This window comes from Triturus cristatus, chromosome 4_2 (genome assembly GCF_964204655.1).
Source record: "Triturus cristatus chromosome 4_2, aTriCri1.1, whole genome shotgun sequence".
Classification (NCBI taxonomy): domain Eukaryota; kingdom Metazoa; phylum Chordata; class Amphibia; order Caudata; family Salamandridae; genus Triturus; species Triturus cristatus.
Genome location: NC_140586.1, coordinates 492,595,355 through 492,612,907, shown reverse-complemented (window position 1 = coordinate 492,612,907; position 17,553 = coordinate 492,595,355). Strand labels below are relative to the sequence as shown.

The window sequence follows — 17,553 nt, the reverse complement described above, 5'->3', positions numbered from 1 at the left end:
TTTTCACTCAGGCAGCAGGGCAACAGAGTAGCAGCCCTTCTTGCAGAGCAGCGCAGCAGTCCTTCTGAGTGTTCCACAGGTCCAGAGGTGTACTTAAGAGCTGGGTCTGAGGGTTCAACATTTATACCTAGTACACACTTTGAAATAGGAGAAGGTCCTGGAGGTTTCCATCCCCAGAGGTGTCTGGAATATTCTGTCTCCCTGCCCTGATCCCAGCTTGACTGGGGTCACAAAAGTCTAATGTCAAACCCTTTGCGAGTTTGCAAGTGTATTAGGTGACAGCTACTTCCGCTCATCAAATCAGACATGATCCACCCTGCGAACATCTATTCCCACTTTGTCTCACTATCAGGGAGCAGTACACAAAAAACAGCTTCCAGCTGCACCTAGTCATGTGACCCGACACCCAATGGTTAGGACAAAAAATGCCAACCTTCTAAAAAATGCATTTTCAGAAATGTGACTTAAAATACGATTTTAATATTAAAGAGGGTTTTAAATGACAATTCCTTAGACATCAAACTTGATATTCCCACCTGCACCCAATTAAAAGTTATCACCTTATTAAGTGAAATAAGTTAACCCAATGTTATCCTATGAGAGATGTAGGTCTCACAGTAGTGAAAAATGAATTTAGGAGTTTTTCACTACCAGAATATGCAAAAACTTAAACGTTTGTGTCCAATATTTTAATTATACTACACCCTGCCCTGTGGGCTGTTTAGAGCCTACCCTGGGGGTGACATATGTCTATTAAAAAGTGAGGTTTAGACCAGGCAAAAAGTTCATTTTGCCAAGTCGACATAGCAGTTTCAAAACTGCACATCCAGGTTGTAGTCAGGGCCGGACTGGTAATGCCGGGCACCGGGCAATCCCCCAGTAGGCTGGATGGGGTGGGGGCCAGTTTTTTGACAGGGGGCCGGTTCTTGGTCCGGACTGTGACCGTTAGACAGAAAATCAGTTAACTAATTTCAGTTCACTCAGGACATCACTACTCTGCAACACGTCTCCTGCACAAATATAATAATCTTCTCCATTGCTCTCTCTGCATAAATAAATGCATTGTTGGAGCAGTGGTGTGGTGCACCATTTAATAGGGTCGCTCGCGCGCAGCGCACAGATGTCTCCGCCTCCGCTCCGCGTCTGCGCTGTCTCTTCAGTTCACCCACATTAGGGTGGGGCTGGGGGCGGCTGGTGGTGGTGGTGATCATGCGCATTGGGGCCTCGCACATTAAAAAGTGCGCGTGACCGGTGAGGCCAGGAGGGTTGAGGAGCATTCCAGAAGCCAGAGAGACTCACCGAGGAATCACGACAGAGTGCGAGAGAGGCACCCCATAATTTAATTATTTCTAGCCCCTGCCTGTCCCTGCTGCCAACTGTCGCCGCCCGCAGGTGAGTCACTGAGTCAGAGTGTGTGCCTGTGTCTGTCCGTGACTGGCTGGAGTTTTTGTAAACAGCATTCGAAGCTATGTTGTGGGCTTGGTCTATAAGAAATGTAATCTGTATGAAATAGAAGTAAACGTGGCTCTATATATCATTTACATGCGCCTTTCATGCGCTGATTTTCTGGTGGTGGCCATGTCCTTTCTTGGGCCAACAATAGAAATTCAAGGGTGGTGCCGCGCATGCATTAGCCGCTGAGACCACACAGGTGCCTTCCTGGCTTGTAGAATTAAGAATTAAAGGGGCCTCTCCAGTCCAGTTACTGCAGCTGTTTCAGCTTCCATCGTACAGGATGTCTCCCAGCGGGGCTTCACCCGAGGCTGCCTGGCAGGGCCCTGGCAGACAGATTAAGCCCCTGGCAGTGCACTCGCTCAGAGTAGCCTCTACACAATCAGCCGCCTACAGAGACCCCGGTCTGCAGCATGCTCTGTACCTCCCCTCACATCTCGCAAATAGCACCCTTTAGGCTGATTACCCACGGGTAACAAGTGGCAGTGGCACTTAAACCCTGGCCAGTTGAATGGAGTCTAATGGGGCCCTAATGGGCGGTTGTTTGTTGATGGAGACTCCCGGGACTTTGGGATTTAAAAGTTATAAACAAAGCAAATACATTGGCTACAAGCGGCGCCCTGCTGGGCCCCTGATTTTTTGGGGGCACTGGTCTTTAAGAAAATGCCAGTGGTGCCCACTGCCCCCCTCCCCTTCCCGTGACCCTTAGCCCTCTGTCCTGGGGCCGGACTAATGATGCCCCGCAGAGGAGCCCAGCCTCCTTGGTAAATATACCTCACGCATGGCCTGGGGCGCCTAGGCGGCCGCAGGCCCCACCACTGACCTCTACGTGAGCTCAGTGCCTCAGCCTCAGAGGAGGGTCTCTTCAAAGCTGTTGCTAAGTTAGCAGGACCATAATTACAATAGAGTGCTGCAGGTCAGATTCTCTAAGAATGAGTTTTCTTTTCGTCAGGGTGTTGTCTGTTGTTCGTGTCCTGCTTGGGCCAGCTGGCAGCTGAAATGTTCGGAGCCAGCAGGCACAGACAGGATACGTGTGCTCCGTTTGGGGGCGCTGTGCTGCTTGACTGTAACTGGGCCCCCCCCCTGGTAGCCTTAATTGCACCTTGGTTGAAAGACGCCTCCTGATAGGGCCTACTCTTTTGCTTTGAGGAAACAAACAGTTCTGTTGGCTAGCGAGTTGGCACTTGGCAGCCATATGCCAAACAACACTCTCCCTGGCGCGTAAACAGACACACACAAACAGGGAGGCGGCGCCAGAGTCAGAGAGCAGCAGCCCATCCAACCCCCTCACTTGCCCCAAAACACAACTTAACAGAAACACAACGCACAATCCCCGGTGAAGCTGTGTGTCATGCTCATGCATTCTGTTTGTGAACATGGTGAGCTTTGCACAGACTGTGATTTTTTGCTACCACTATTCTTGTGCATCTCACTTGGGCCAATGCTGCTCTTTGAAACAGGTACACCATACTGTTCCATAGTGGTAAGATCTAGGCCACCAGAAAATATAGCTTCCATCTCTACCCTGGCAAACTTATGCTTCACAGCTCTACTCTCATCTTGCCATTCTTTGCTGATTTTCATCACAGTGCGTACGTCCACCCCAATGCTTTCACAGTATCCGTGACAACCATGTCTTCCTCCTCTTCATTAAATGTCGTGTAACATTTGAATTGGATGGTTCGCATCTTGAGACTGCAGAGGCACTCTGGCACCACGATGAAATGTGGTTTAAGGGAAAGACGGCAGGGCCCAAGGGGTGGGTTGTATTTATATTCTTCAGAATTCTGTTGCTACCTGGTGAGTGTGATTTTTACCATCAGCTATAGCTGTTTCCTACGTCTCACCATTCAGACAGATAACCAGTGTTTACATATGATACGTACCATTCCTCCCACCCGACATACACTTTAGTTGCATATTCTATGATGTACTGGTATGTTATAGAACACTTGTAGGTTATGTAGGTGTACTTATTAAGGCATGTTTATTTTTTGCTGGTTACTTAGGCATACACATTTGCACAGTAGTAGACCTACTTATTCCTGTGCACACTGAACACGAGGCAGGTAACCAGTGCACTTTGTATTTTACTTGGCTAAGCTGGAACAAAGCAGAAAAAATAAGGGTTTTGTGCCCTTGTGAACTCGAGTCGTGGGCCTGTTCACCAACACCCCCGCAGGCCGCAGCCCCCATCCCCCATCCCTCAGAATATGGGTCTGGGAAATGGTTATAGTCTGAAAATCCCCAGCAACCTCCGTTCAGCGAGAGTGCCTCAGTCACGGCACACGCTTCTCCAGTGTGAGACATGCAACATGTTTCTGGTGGTGGCTGGCTGCAGCCTGCAGGCAATAAATCAGAAATTTGAATCATGATGATTGTCACCGGCAGGAACCGTGACAATCATCATAATTACATTTTTTGATTAGGTGTGCACAGGCGCAGTATTGTGTCCGCCCTAACAGCAAGTGTTACTATTATGAAGATGGCTACTACACTTTTATTCGGCTTTGTACAGGTGGAAGACGGAACAGATTGTAAACCCAGATTTTTTAATTGTATGCATTAACACAATGAGTGCATAGGCCGTGCGATTATAATATATGATGATGCACTGTTTGTAGTTTGAACCTGCAAGGGCTTTCTCTTTGATATACTGAAAAATGTTTCATATTAGTCTGGCGCGAGCTGGTAATATGATGTCATCAAACTAAGCAGTGTCAATTGGCACGGTGTTTTGAGAGTGCATTTCAGCTAGTCGAGGCTTTTTCAGCCAACAGTGCCATGCTTGCTGGGATCTGTGGCTTCATTGCTCCAAATGGGATACAATCAAAACCTGATTAATATTGCTGGCTGAAATATTAGGGCTGTCTTTAAGTCATACTTATGATATGTCATGTGACAGGTTGTCAGGTATATGGGGATACCCTAAAAGCACACAACCAAAGTGCAGAGTATATTGTAGACTGTGCCTTGGTTTTAAAATGACATAAGTAATTTTCAACATTTTAATAAATACCAAATGACCCAATTGATATGTGACCTCTACAAACAAACCTTTGTTCTTCAACTTTGCATTCTGGGAGTTGCAGGTTTGTATTTCTCATTGCAAATATGGGCCCAGAAATGCCAGCAGGCAAAGTGCTGATGGCATTTCAGTTTATGCCAATATCATCTTTGTGCGTATTAAATGGACACCAGATTGGGGTTTAGTGGCATAATTACAATTGCTAATAGTAGGTGTGAAGACTTGGATAGGTATTATACAGGCATAATTGAGCTGAGTCCACAATTAATTGCATTGGGCAAGTTTGCAGAGTTTACCCACTTTTCCCACACATATGCACACACATAGTTTCACGTGCAAGTGTTGGATGACTCTGTGACTGGCCAGCCCTAGTAGTGGTTGCTCACTGCGCTTGCTCGCTACACACCATGTGGGGGCTGGTCTCACTTTTACTTTGTTCTCTCTGATTCACTACTTGTGTCTATTTTTGATGCTCTCTGAAAGAATGTCTATGGGTACATATGACTGGGTGGGTAACCTGGTGCTCTTTAAGGTAATCATCTACTATTTACTGTGCTTTGAAAGTTGATACAATTAAATATGTAATGAAAAATGTGCTGTAAAATTCACCATTTTGGTCTGCCGTTTTCCAAAATTTTCTTGGGGGAGAACCCCCTCAAACCCCCCTAGTAGTGGTCGGGCTCGCTCGCTGCGCTTGCTTGGTATGCACCGGATGGAGGCTGGTCAGGAAAAATTTGCCAGGGCTGCTTTCAGTTCCCAGTCCGGCCCTGGTTGTATTGGCAGGCCAGGGACAGGTTTTAAAGAGCTACTGCTACTTAAGTGGGTTGCACAATCAGTGCTGCAGGCCCACTAGTAGTATTTAATTCACAGGCCCTGGGTACATAGAGCACCATGCTACTAGGGACGTACGAGCAAATTAAATAGGCTGATTGTGTGTAAGCTGGTTTCACCGTGTATAAAGGAGAGAGCACAAGCACTTTAGCACTGGTTAGCCATGGTACAATGCACAGAGTAATAAGGCCAGCAAAAGCGAAGTCAGTAAAAACAGGAGGATGGAAGGCAAAAGGTTGGGGGAAAACCACACCAAGGATGTCACGTCCAACATGTGTTCTCCCAGCTGAAAGCAGTGAGAAGTACCCTCTCTCATGGGAGTTCTCGCCACTAAGGCGGGAGAACCTGGATAGACCATAAGCATTGCAGATGCTCTACCGTAACGTCCATTCCTTGTAGGAAGATGGCCCCCCTCAAAAGTTTGGGATTCTCACTCCTCATCTGCATTCTGGTCTGTCTGAACCCGGAAGTGAGCTCCAAACAGGTATGGTCAACTTGTTCAGTGCCCAGACCACTTCAAAGGCTTTCCTTTTTGGTGCACTCCACCTTTGTTCCCTGGGAAATAACTTCCTGCTAATGAAGGCGACGGGGTTATTAAGGCCCTATTTGCTTAGCTGTGGAAGCACATTGCCATCCTCTGAGGCACCTGCATTATGAACTCCGAGAGAAATCAGGGGCCTTGAGCACAGGTGCCAGTCACATGCCTTTCTTCAGGGTGTCAAAAGCAATCTGGCAAGCCTGCAGCCAGATCAATTGTCTAGGCTGCTTCTTTTAAGTTAGCTTTGTCAAGCGGACAACAATGGTGCCATACACCTTGACAAATCTCCTGTAGTTACCTGGTGAGGCTCAGGAAGGCCCTAACCTCTGTCTTGGGAGATCCCAAACCAGAATGATCTGAATTTTGACCTGGAGGGGCTGTACCTTGCCCCCTCGAACTTGGTGACCACAGTAGACCACTGAACCCTGCCCTATCTGGCACCTACTGACCTTGATAGTCAAGCTTGCTCTATGCAGAGTTGTAGCACTTCTCTGAGGTGGCACAGTTAGAATTGAAGATTGCAACTTCATCTAGGCAGGAGGCACTGAAGTTCTCCAACCCAGCCAGTACCTGTTTGATAAACCTCTGAAATGGTGCAGGGGTGTTCTTCAACCCAAAGGGCATCACCCAAAGCTAGAAGGGACCTTCTGGGGTAGAGAAAGCAGATCTCGCTTTGGCCCCCTGGCAGTACTCAGATGTTAAATCAAATGTGATGAAGAACTTGGCATCCCCTAATCGATCAATGATTGGGGCTAAATCACACCCAGGATTTAGGTTCAACAGATCCAAGTCCTAACTATATCAGGCACCATAATTTGCCATGCTCAAACATAATCTAAGTTAATAATTGTCCAGAGGAATGTGTGCAGATGTGAAAGCCTCTATTTTTTTCAAGGCCTGGTCCCATGCCCTCGTGTGAGAATATATTTGGTCATATATCTTTAGAACTGTTTTGGAAAAGTCACTTTTACCCTTGATTAATGTGAGATATTTTTGTGTCAGTGCGGTATAAACTTTTCCAGATTGTTTCTGTGTTCTTCCTGGATCCTCCCAAAGAAAAAATTATCATTGCTCTAAATCAGACAGATTTGAGTACACACGATTATCACTGCTATAATTCAGACAGCTAGGAATGCACAAGATTATCACTGCTATAATTCAGACAGCTTGTAATGGCCTCTATCACGTTTTTTCTTTTCGAAACATGTCTGCCTTATGCAACTGGAACAATTGTCAAGACCTCTGCCAATGGGGTGGATCACGTCACTGGCTCAATGGCATCTTGTCTCAGTAAGCAGAACCTTTTTGACTCCATATTTTGCCGAGCATTCAATTGCAGTCTCTGTAAATGGTGATATGTGAGAATATTTTATTATCCAACAGGATTAGGCACCCTTATTCATTCAGCACTCTCAGGAGATAATGCCAATGTATTCTAAATCCCAGCTCGAGAGGGGTAAAAAACCTTGTTAGGTTTGTAAAGAGTCCTTCACCCGCAATTTGTTTGTGGCATGGTTCAGCATTGGGATCCTCAATCAGAGTGGTGGCACATCTGAGTGGGTTTAGCCTTTTCCGGGAGTTTGTAGATATTGTAGGGATCAAAGTATTGAAATTTGCTAGGGTGTAGCCCGCAGGACTTGATTTATTTATGGGTTTCCTGATAAGGATAACATTATTGGCTCTAGTGTGTACCAAAGTGGAGACTTAGAGTTATATATGACCCTAGGTCTGTCCTGTTCACAGTTGTAAACGTACTATTATCTCATAGTTTGTGAATGAAAAAAAATTGTAAACTTACACAAAAGTGAAAGTTTTTCTTTGCCAATCAGGCCCAATGTGTCCTACTAAATGCCTCATTGCGAGTTAATTGGTAACTGTTTTGGAAGATTGCAGGGCCTGAATTTGAGCACACATCATTGAATGTATTAAGGGTGATCACAAGTTAAACTTGCTGCAATGGGGAAAATATGTTGGATTAGGAATTATTGGGTTCTTTTATGCAGATTTTTTCAGTTCCGGGAGTTTAATCATTCCATTTACCACTTGCTCAAATCAGTGGGCTATGGTGGGCTGCTTTGCAGGAGCTTTGGGGGTGGGGAGAGTGCTAGTGGGAAGGGCAGGCTCCCCTCAGTGTTCTCATTTAAGCTGTAGTTTGCATTTCTCTGTGGCACTGGTGCCTCAGTCCCTGGTCATCATGCTACTGCTTTCCAGTTCCCACTACCTTTCTTTCCACACTTTTTTTATAAATGGTCTTTTTATTGAACGGTTGCTCAGTGGACATCAATGCTTTCAAGATTGAAGGTTCTTACAGAGTCAGTGTGGAGAGAGTCAAACCACAGCAGTTTCTTACAATGAGGATATCACCAAACAGGAGACATATACTTCTTCATAGACAAGGTATGACTTAAGAACAGTCCCAGTGGGGGACTCCCCACTTCCCGTCCTCCCGCGTAACCCCATACCTTCCCCAAGACTCTCTGTATTGGATCCAATGGCCCCATATTTTCTCCTACTTCTGGGGGCAACTCTAACTCTGATAGACTTTCTTTCCACACTTAACTGGAGGCAGATGCTGGGACACTTTGTCTGGGACTGGCTTTGGCTTCCTTGACTCTTCTATTGCCTTGTGAGAGTCAGGTTTTGTGGGTGTCTGGTCTTTTGCCTCCCTGTTCCTCTGGGCGAGCTAGTTGTGCTTCCTGTCCTCCGGAATTCTGATACTTGTCAGATTGCTGTAGTGCTTGCAATTGTGGCTTTCTTGGCTTTCTAGATTCAGACCTTCTGTTTTTGTGAGTCAACCCTACCTATTCTTATTTGATGCCCTTGTGAGCTTTTGGACCTGTCTTCATAATTCTTCATCTTATAAGGAGTGCAACGAGGAAGGAATGAGGAGATCAATATTTTTATCTAAAGAGGGGGAACAAGAAGCGATAAAGGTCCAGCACACGTACTCCTTGCACTTGTCAAAAAATAAATGAGGTGTGCAGCTCCTCATGAAAGAAGACTAAAGTAGATGGTTCCAGGGAAAGGAATATGGCCCAACAGAAGCATGGGCCCTCACACACTTAAATGGGTGTCATGCTTCAGCATTGGGTTAGCTCCTTGTCAGGCCTGCGATGCAGTGCCCGATGGGCACCCACAGGGGGGCTCTTTGATGGAGATCTTTTAGTTAGCTGTATGGTGAAGTGAGGGAGTGTGGGTAAAAAAAGTGGAGTGTAGAATGGTGACATAAGTGAGTTAAAATAGGGTGAGTGATATTCAAGATCAGTCAATTTAAGGAATGAACCCACTAACCTAATTAAAAACGAATGAGCTACCTTGGAATATAATGGTCCTAGATAACCTGGTGAATTAATTGGTCAACATGTTTCTCGTGGAGATAGTCCAATGATGAAAATTGACACCCATTTGGGTGTGTGAGGGTCAGTGCTCCTATTGGAGCATATTTTCCCAGCTGCCATCTACCTTAGCCTTATTTCACGAGCAACTGCACACCTCATTTATTTTTTCATTTTTTGAGATAATTCTTTTATCTCTTGCCAGTAAAGGAATAATTCCAATAATTCTTCCTTCTCACCTTCCTTACTGCGTTCCCAGCTTTGATTATGGCCTGTTGGGTTGCCTTGATAGTTTACTCAGGAGTATTCTAAGATAGGTTAATCCTTTACAGGCACCCCTGGGTGGAGGAGGAGGTGTGCTAAGACTACTGGCAAGTAACTGGAACTTGCAAATGGCTGTCTGCAGTGCTCCCTGCACATGTTAAGGTGGTGGATCATGACAACAAGCAGCCAGGTTATGTTAACACTGTCACTCTCTCAGCTCTAAGTCTCATTCTCTGCAAACTACAGCTATCCTCTGCAATGTTTATCAAACTCTGTTTCATCGCATATAGGCAATTTTGTTCTGCTGTGTATGCTATGCAAATACAGCTAAGCATACATTTAAGGTCGCCCAAAACAACTCCTATAGGTGGATTCCAAATTCATGTTTCTATGGTAAGTGTAATTGCTTGATAAAACCATTAGTGTCCTGTGTGCGCCTATGGATAAAGCTTCAGTTAAGGTGCTTATATATATATATATTCACTGAAAAAACCATAGGTTTCACACACGTTATAGTTAGCGGACATTTCACTCATAAAAAACCAATGAAATTCCCCCGTTATAGTTAGTGCAGGCAACTATAACTCACGCGACCGCAATCCTCTACTGATGACATATGTGTCTTTATGAAAAAAAAATATTTGCAATATATGTATAGCTAAAATTTAATGGAAGAAGACATGGGCAAATAAGTGTCTAAATACAGTATTAGCATCAGCAGAGGATTGCGGTCGCGTGAGTTATAGTTGCCTGCACTAACTATAACGGGGGAATTTCATTGGTTTTTTATGAGTGAAATGTCCGCTAACTATAACGTGTGTGAAACCTATGGTTTTTTCAGTGAATTTGCAAGGTTTTTTAAATGCTAATTCCTAACTATAACGTGTGTGAAACCTATGGTTTTTTCAGTGAATTTGTACGGTTTTTTAAATGCTAAGTTACTTTACGCCGTTCGTGGCGTGCGCGCCCACTTCACGCAGTTCGTTCCGTGCGCGCACCGTGCGCGCACAGTGAGCACGCGGTGCGCTTCGCGCACCGCGCGCCCACTTTACGCAGTTAGTGCCGTGCACGCACGGTGGGCACGCGGTGCGCTACGCGCACCGCGTGCCCACGTTACGCTGGATGGGCCATGTACGCACGATGCGCTTCGCGCACCGTCCGCACACGGAGGACATATTATGCGCTTCGTTGTGAAAGGTTATCTATTAAATGTTCCATATGTGTATATGCCATGCACAAAAGGTGCCCTGCGGGAAGCTTTTGCACACGGGGGGGGGGGGAATTGAGGATATTTTTTTTTTTTAAAGAATTTTGTACCGTACACGTACGGTAAGTGCAATCGGCGTTTAAAAAAAAAAAAAAAATTGAATTTTTGCCCTTGGGGGTTCTTTTGGGACACCCTAACCAAGGCTAGGTGGTTAGGAGCTGTCTAGCCTGCCCCTTTTCCTGATATCCAACTTTGTTTTTCCTCCCCCCCTCAGAGTGTGAGAGAGAAAATGGCGGCCGCCATTTCCTGGTTTCGACCGATTCGAATGTTTACTAAGATCTAACAGCCAATCAGAAACGCGCTCGCGCACGGCACCGTACGCGTACGGTAAGTTTACCGTAAGCGCACGGTAAGCGCACGGTAAGCTGCCACAGATATATATATTGATTTAAATGCTATTTTCTCAGGAACTACTGAACAGATTTACACCAGACCTACAAAAGGCACTTCCTTGACCTGTAGACTACCTCTCTGCCAAATTTCAAGTAACTCTGTTTAGCCGTTCGGGCTGTAGCTGTGTCTAAAGGTCCTATGGAAAAATGCATGGGGAAAACGCGTTTTGGGACCCCCCTTTTTTCTCAGCCCCCGCTTGACGAATCCCCCCGAGACTTTCAGGGTAGGAGCGGAGCGTAGCGCCCCATTAGTTTTGAAAATTTTGCGAGGATTCGTCGACCGGCGCCACAGTTATTCCAAATAGAATGTTGCAGATTTCCTATGGAAACAGGGTCCTAACTATAACTATCTACTGCCGACCGCCAGTAGATAATATATATATATATATATATATATATATATATATATATATATATATATATACATATATATATATATATATATATATATATATATATATATGGCACTAAAATCCTGTTCCACTTATGCCCACAGCATTTGCCTATAGGTCGTGCACATTGTGCCTGTCTAAAACCTCCATTCGTTGCTACTCTGCTTTTAGCTATTTGGAATCCGGTCCCAGCTTTATACGGCTTAAGAAGTATATGACATCATCGTAGTAATTATATGAATACCTTGTCCCACTATGCGGAAGACTTACAAAGTAACTCTATTTAAGTAGGGTTTCGCAATATCAATGCTTGCATAATGGCTTTGTGCTCACACAAGAGGGTGTTTGGTGTGGTACAGTAAATAAATAGTTGGTTGACTGGAGAGGCGGGACAGTCGATCTTATTTTGCAAAGTAATAAAGTTATGCTGTGTTCCGCGCCATCTTGTCTGACTGTAATAGGGAGGCGGCGGCAGCAACTCCCTTCACCCGTTCCCGCCCTCGCATTGCCTGGCTGCGCGCAAATCCTGAAAGACTGGAATCCTTGCGGCGCATCCACAGAGGCGCCTGGACAGGATGCAGCAGTCGGGAAAATGATTCCCTTCAAGAGTGTTCACGTTGTCATGCTCCTCAATCTATATATACGGGAGACTACATTGGTGCACCTTATAGATCATGGATATGAAAACGTAGTGATTGCCATCAACCCCCGGATACCGGAAGACCGGACTATTATCAAGAACATTAAGGTAAGGAGGCAGGTGTGATAAACACGTCTTATTTAGATGCAAATGAATAGACAGAAACACTTGTTCACTACGCGTTTTTGTTCCGTCACATCATATCAGCTATCTGGCACACACGTGCCACAAGAGTGGTCTTGTGATCCTCGAAGTTGTGGCGAGCAAGGCTATCTTCCTAGCAGATAGTTAAAGTGGTGCAGGGAATTCTCACTTGGAAGAGGCACAAATTAGTTATCGTTGTGCTCTCAGAGACCTGCATTTACAGAGCCTTTTCTATGAGTTATTTTGGCTTATTGATTTGAAAGCGAATTACTGCTGAATGTACCTTCGAAATAGAAAGATCATCCGAGCGTTCTCAAGGGTTACCTCAGACGTGTTGTTACCTATTTGTCAATTTCCAGGTGTACGGCAAGCTTTCTCATGGAAGCAGAAACTTTGCAAATTAAAGGAGTGATTATGATGGCGGGCGGATCGCCACTGCCCGGCCGGCGGTGGCGATCCGCCTGCCATCACAACCACATTTACCCCCCGCCATATTACTATGGCAGGGGTACAGCGGCGGATGGATAGTCCGTCTGCCGCTTTTCCACTGGTCGGCAATCGTCATGATTTCCGGCCGGAAGGAACTCGGGCATAATATGGTGGCGGTGCCTGGAAGTCACCGCCATCCACATTATGATGTCTGGCGCTTAAGGACTTTCCATGGCGGCATCGCTGGCAGGAATTGCTTTGAGGGCCCCTTGTGGGTCCCCAGGGGGGTGGGGGGCTGCACTTCATTGCCATGCACAAGGTGGCAGGCACCCGCCGCAATGTTAACAATACGGAATGCAACTGCCAGGGTGGAGGTCGCATCCTAATTGGGACCGCCACACTACTGGCAGCCGGTCCCAACACAGCTAGGGTGGCTGGCGGACTGAAGTCCGGCCGCCATCCTGATGGGGCCCTAAGTTGGGGCCCTAAGTTTGGGAGTAAACAAGTATTACTCCTAAAAATTCAAGAGTAAGTTGATCAAATTGAAATAGTACATCTGGGAGTGATAGCGTCATAAGTACCATGATAAAACAAAATGAGAAAATAGGTTCAAATCATATAGATGTTTTCCAGGCTACTGTAGACTTACGACAACAACAAAAATGTACTACTACTATCATAGTGTAGGAAATGAATCTATGAGAACAAGACTATTAGTTAGGGTGGATGTAGTCCACCACAGGTAATAATGGCACTATTCTTGTTAGGTCCAGTAAAGGTTTCAGTAATTTATACTTGAGCTCAACCCCTGGTAGCTATGGTACAGAGCAGACAGCCCTAAATTAAAAAATGTGTCAAACATTTATAAGTACTAAAACAATAAAAAAGTTGAAAACACAATGCAGAAGAAATTACACTCCAGTTAATGTAAATAGAGAATAATTTAATGAACAAAATGGAACCAAAACAGCAAAGATCTGATAGGCGGAGCCAAAGATATGAATTTTTAAAATTTTAAATAAACATAGGGACAACTGGTTAAGCGAGACCGGACCAAAGGTATGTTTTAAGGCTCACAACGATTGAGCACGGGTCGGAATACGAGGACCAAGTTGGTCTCAGTCATAGAGTTACCTTCGAACGTAGACATTTTCAAAAAAATTGGAATCCTCTTCAAGATAAGGGATCTGAAGATGGGTTCGCCAACGACAGTTTGACAAAGGATGAAGCCTTGGTGAAGGCGGGAAAAGTTTAGAATGGGAAAAGTCTGGATTTCCCACCCAGGAAGCTGTCAATGTCGATCGGATGCTGCTTGGCATTGGGCTCAGTGAAGATTTCTACCTTCGGACTTAGACTATTTTCTGGAAGTCGGCTTTCCTCAGCATGGCAAGGCTGCTGTCTGTAGCTGTAAAGGGTTCAACATCGGAGGATAAAGGTCAACGTCGGGCTTACTGAATAGGATTTGCTGCTGTGGAGAGGAACGTAGTGAGAGTTACATTGAAGTCAGGCCCATGGGTGAGGCTCCCTTGGTGGAATGGCTTGCAAGGTTAGTCCTGGTCTTCTGGTGGCTCTCCAGGTAAAAGGCCTTCAAAGTTTTAAAGTCCCAGCATTCAGGTTTGGGCAGGAGGAGTACACACTGATACAATCCAAATGTTCTAAGACCTCAGGAATAGCACTTGGGGTCAGGGTTCACTCCAAAGGAAGCCACCAGAAGTGTCTTTGGCAGATCCAATTGAAACTAGTCTACTAGACTCTTTCAGGAAAGAGGGCTTCTTGCAGGTTTTGTGTCCCTGTAGCTTGATAGGAAGACAGTCAACCAACCCTTGGAGTCCAACTCTTTGTCCTGGGTACAAGTGGTATCAGGTCCAGCCCTTAGGATTCTCCTCACAGGTGTCAGCAGCAGGTGCAGTCCTTCTTCTATCTTCCACATGTCCAGTAGTGATCTGAAGCGGGTGCCAAGGGGTGTCACATTTAAGCCTAGCACTAGCCTCTGGATGGGGGTGAATCCTGGGCCCTCACTGAGCAATAGGAAAAAGGGTTCCAAGGGTAACCCTACCAACTTTTGCCTCAGTTCCTGTGTTCCTTACTGCAAACAATCTCAATCTTATCTTGTTTCTGGGACACTCTCTGTTGTCTGCCTGTCTTGTGCCAACTTGTTTTGTTTTTGTGCCACTCCCCATTGTCTACTTTTTTTGTGCTACAGTTGTCTGCTCCTATGCTATCTCGGTTTTGTTTTTTGTGACAGTGTCTGTTGCGGTCCTCTCAATTGCCTGCTTGTCTTATTTGTGCCTGTTGGGTGCCTTTAGCCTGTTGTTGTGCAAGCTGCGCCCCGTGCCCACTTCTTTTCACGATCTCCCTCCTCCCCATTGCTTGGTTGCCGCTTTTTCCTGCTCGCTGCGACCTCCCTTCAGGACCTACCTAATGGAAGCTGCAGCAAGGACCAGCCATTAAGCAGATGACAGCACAGCTCCCCTGGACTTACCTGTAGCCAGTCTTACGAACGGTTAAGGCCCTCTGGACTCAGCACCTAGAGGACCCGCCTCACTCCTCTTCCTCAATCTCATTTTCACTCTTTCACCCTTCTGTCACACCATCTCACGCTCCTTGCATCTCTATCTATCTCCACTTGTGTTTTCTCTGACACCCTCTGTTGTCTACCTCTTTTGTGCCACCTTGTTTTGTTGAATCTTTCTCTGTTATCTGTTCCTGTGCTGCCTCCTTTTTGTGCTTGTCGCCTCTTGCCAGCATAGGCTTTCATCTTTTCTTTCTTAACCAAGTCCTTCATTCGGGTTGTGTTATCACCTCCTTCTCTTTTGTTGGTCCATTGAAGTAGCTTGGTTGTCATTGGTCTTCCAAACATGAAAGTTGAAGGACTTTTGCCCGTGGTTGAGTGAGTTGTTGAACAATAGGCTCATAAGGTGGAATTAAACACAGTTTGCAAATTGAACTTACAAAGAGTTTTACGGTGTACTGTTTTCTTTCCGTACTCATAAAACGCTCACAACGGTGTACTGTTTTGATGCTTTACGTTCCGATGTTCCAGAAAATCATTGAATTCTCTACTGTTGAACGGCGGGCCATTATCAGACTTCAAAAAGCCTAGAACGCCTCAAGTTGCAAAAATGCCGTCAAGTCTCTCATTGACTCACTCAGTTGTGGATGAGAGTTCCTCTATTGACGGAATTTAAGAGTACTCATCCACCATTACCTCCTTCTCTTTTGTTGGTCCATTGAAGTAGCTTGGTTGTCATTGGTCTTCCAAACATGAAAGTTGAAGGACTTTTGCCCGTGGTTGAGTGAGTTGTTGAACAATAGGCTCATAAGGTGGAATTAAACACAGTTTGCAAATTGAACTTACAAAGAGTTTTACGGTGTACTGTTTTCTTTCCGTACTCATAAAACGCTCACAACGGTGTACTGTTTTGATGCTTTACGTTCCGATGTTCCAGAAAATCATTGAATTCTCTACTGTTGAACGGCGGGCCATTATCAGACTTCAAAAAGCCTAGAACGCCTCAAGTTGCAAAAATGCCGTCAAGTCTCTCATTGACTCACTCAGTTGTGGATGAGAGTTCCTCTATTGACGGAATTTAAGAGTACTCATCCACCATTACCATCAAATTATGTCCATTGTTAAGTGGACTAAAGAAATCTCACATGCCTTATTGGAGAGTTCTTACATGGTAAGAGTATGTTGAGTAATGTTTGTAGAGAGGCAGTTACATAGATTACAGGCCTTTAGTTCCTTTTCAATCGTCTTACCTCAATATGGAAACCAGACTCGATCTCGTAGAGCTCTCTTGGTGGCAACAATATCACTGTGTCCTTTGTGGGTCACTTCAATTCTCTTCGATTTAAACTCTCCGGAATTAGGCTCCTCGATCCTTGCAGTATAACTCTTTCCTGAGTTATAGACAGTTCATCTTTAACGTTTTTGTACTTTAGGTTTTCACTATCACTGGTAAGAGGTCGAGCGTGTTGGGTCCACGACTGATTTGTAATTATAGCTTTCAATTTCAGCATGTCACTATCATGGCTTGTGGCAGTGATGATCTGGGCTAATGGTATGGCAGCTGGCGTATTTGACTTTACAACGAAAGTAATGTAGGCTTCAGCCGTCTTGGATAGAGTACCTACACTTTGTAAAGTCACACTGGAAAAGTAGTCAGCAGGGTTTTGATCCTTCCCTGGATGATGTACAATGGCGTAATCATACTCTTGTATTCGGAGACTCCACCATTCAATGCGAGGAGGCATATTGGCTTTTGAATTGCCAAAGATAATCGATAAAGCTTCATGGTCAGGTACCAGCATAAAAGGCTTTTCATACAGGAAGACATGGAATTATTCACAAGTCAATACCATGGACATATTTTTTTGGGGGGGTTGAGAGTAAGCATGATTTGTTTGAGACACATCTCTACCAGCAAATGCCACAATATACCTTTGCAACAAAAAAAGATGGATGAAATGCTGAACATTATCAAACATTCACGCCCAGTCACAGATCTGGGTTAAATACATGTTTTTTTGCTCACCTTGTCACCCCAGTTTGGACCTAGCCATATGCAAATCAGTCCTAACCCTGCTCCCAGTGGGAGCAGTCCAGTCTGAACTGTCAGGCTAGGTCCTTCCCGGACCGGAAACAACTATCCTGGGATCGATCTCAGGGTTTCACCCCTCATCAGCCAGGCGAGCTTGAATCCAGTGGCAGAGTGAGCATGGGGACAACGTCTGGGCATATCCTTCCCACTTGAGCGACTATAGCAACACAAAAAGATGATGGACGGAATGCTGAACATTGTCAAACATTCATCCCCAGTCACAGATGTGGGTTAAAT

General features: G+C 45.3%; 1 protein-coding gene across 2 annotated transcripts in view; it reads left to right on the top strand.

Moving 5' to 3' along the window:
• Positions 1–12,012: 12,012 nt before the first annotated feature.
• LOC146834595 (calcium-activated chloride channel regulator 1-like) overlaps positions 12,013–17,553 on the top strand; it is a 328,733-nt gene continuing 323,192 nt past the window's right edge. Inside the window, exon 1 of one of the 2 annotated variants that reach the window (XM_085602048.1) lies at positions 12,013–12,247. In XM_085602048.1, coding sequence (XP_085458174.1) covers positions 12,092–12,247 — 156 coding nt within the window. In that variant the 5' untranslated portion in view covers positions 12,013–12,091. The remainder of the gene's footprint in view (positions 12,248–17,553) is intronic. The other variant, XM_085602049.1, reaches the window with a different exon arrangement.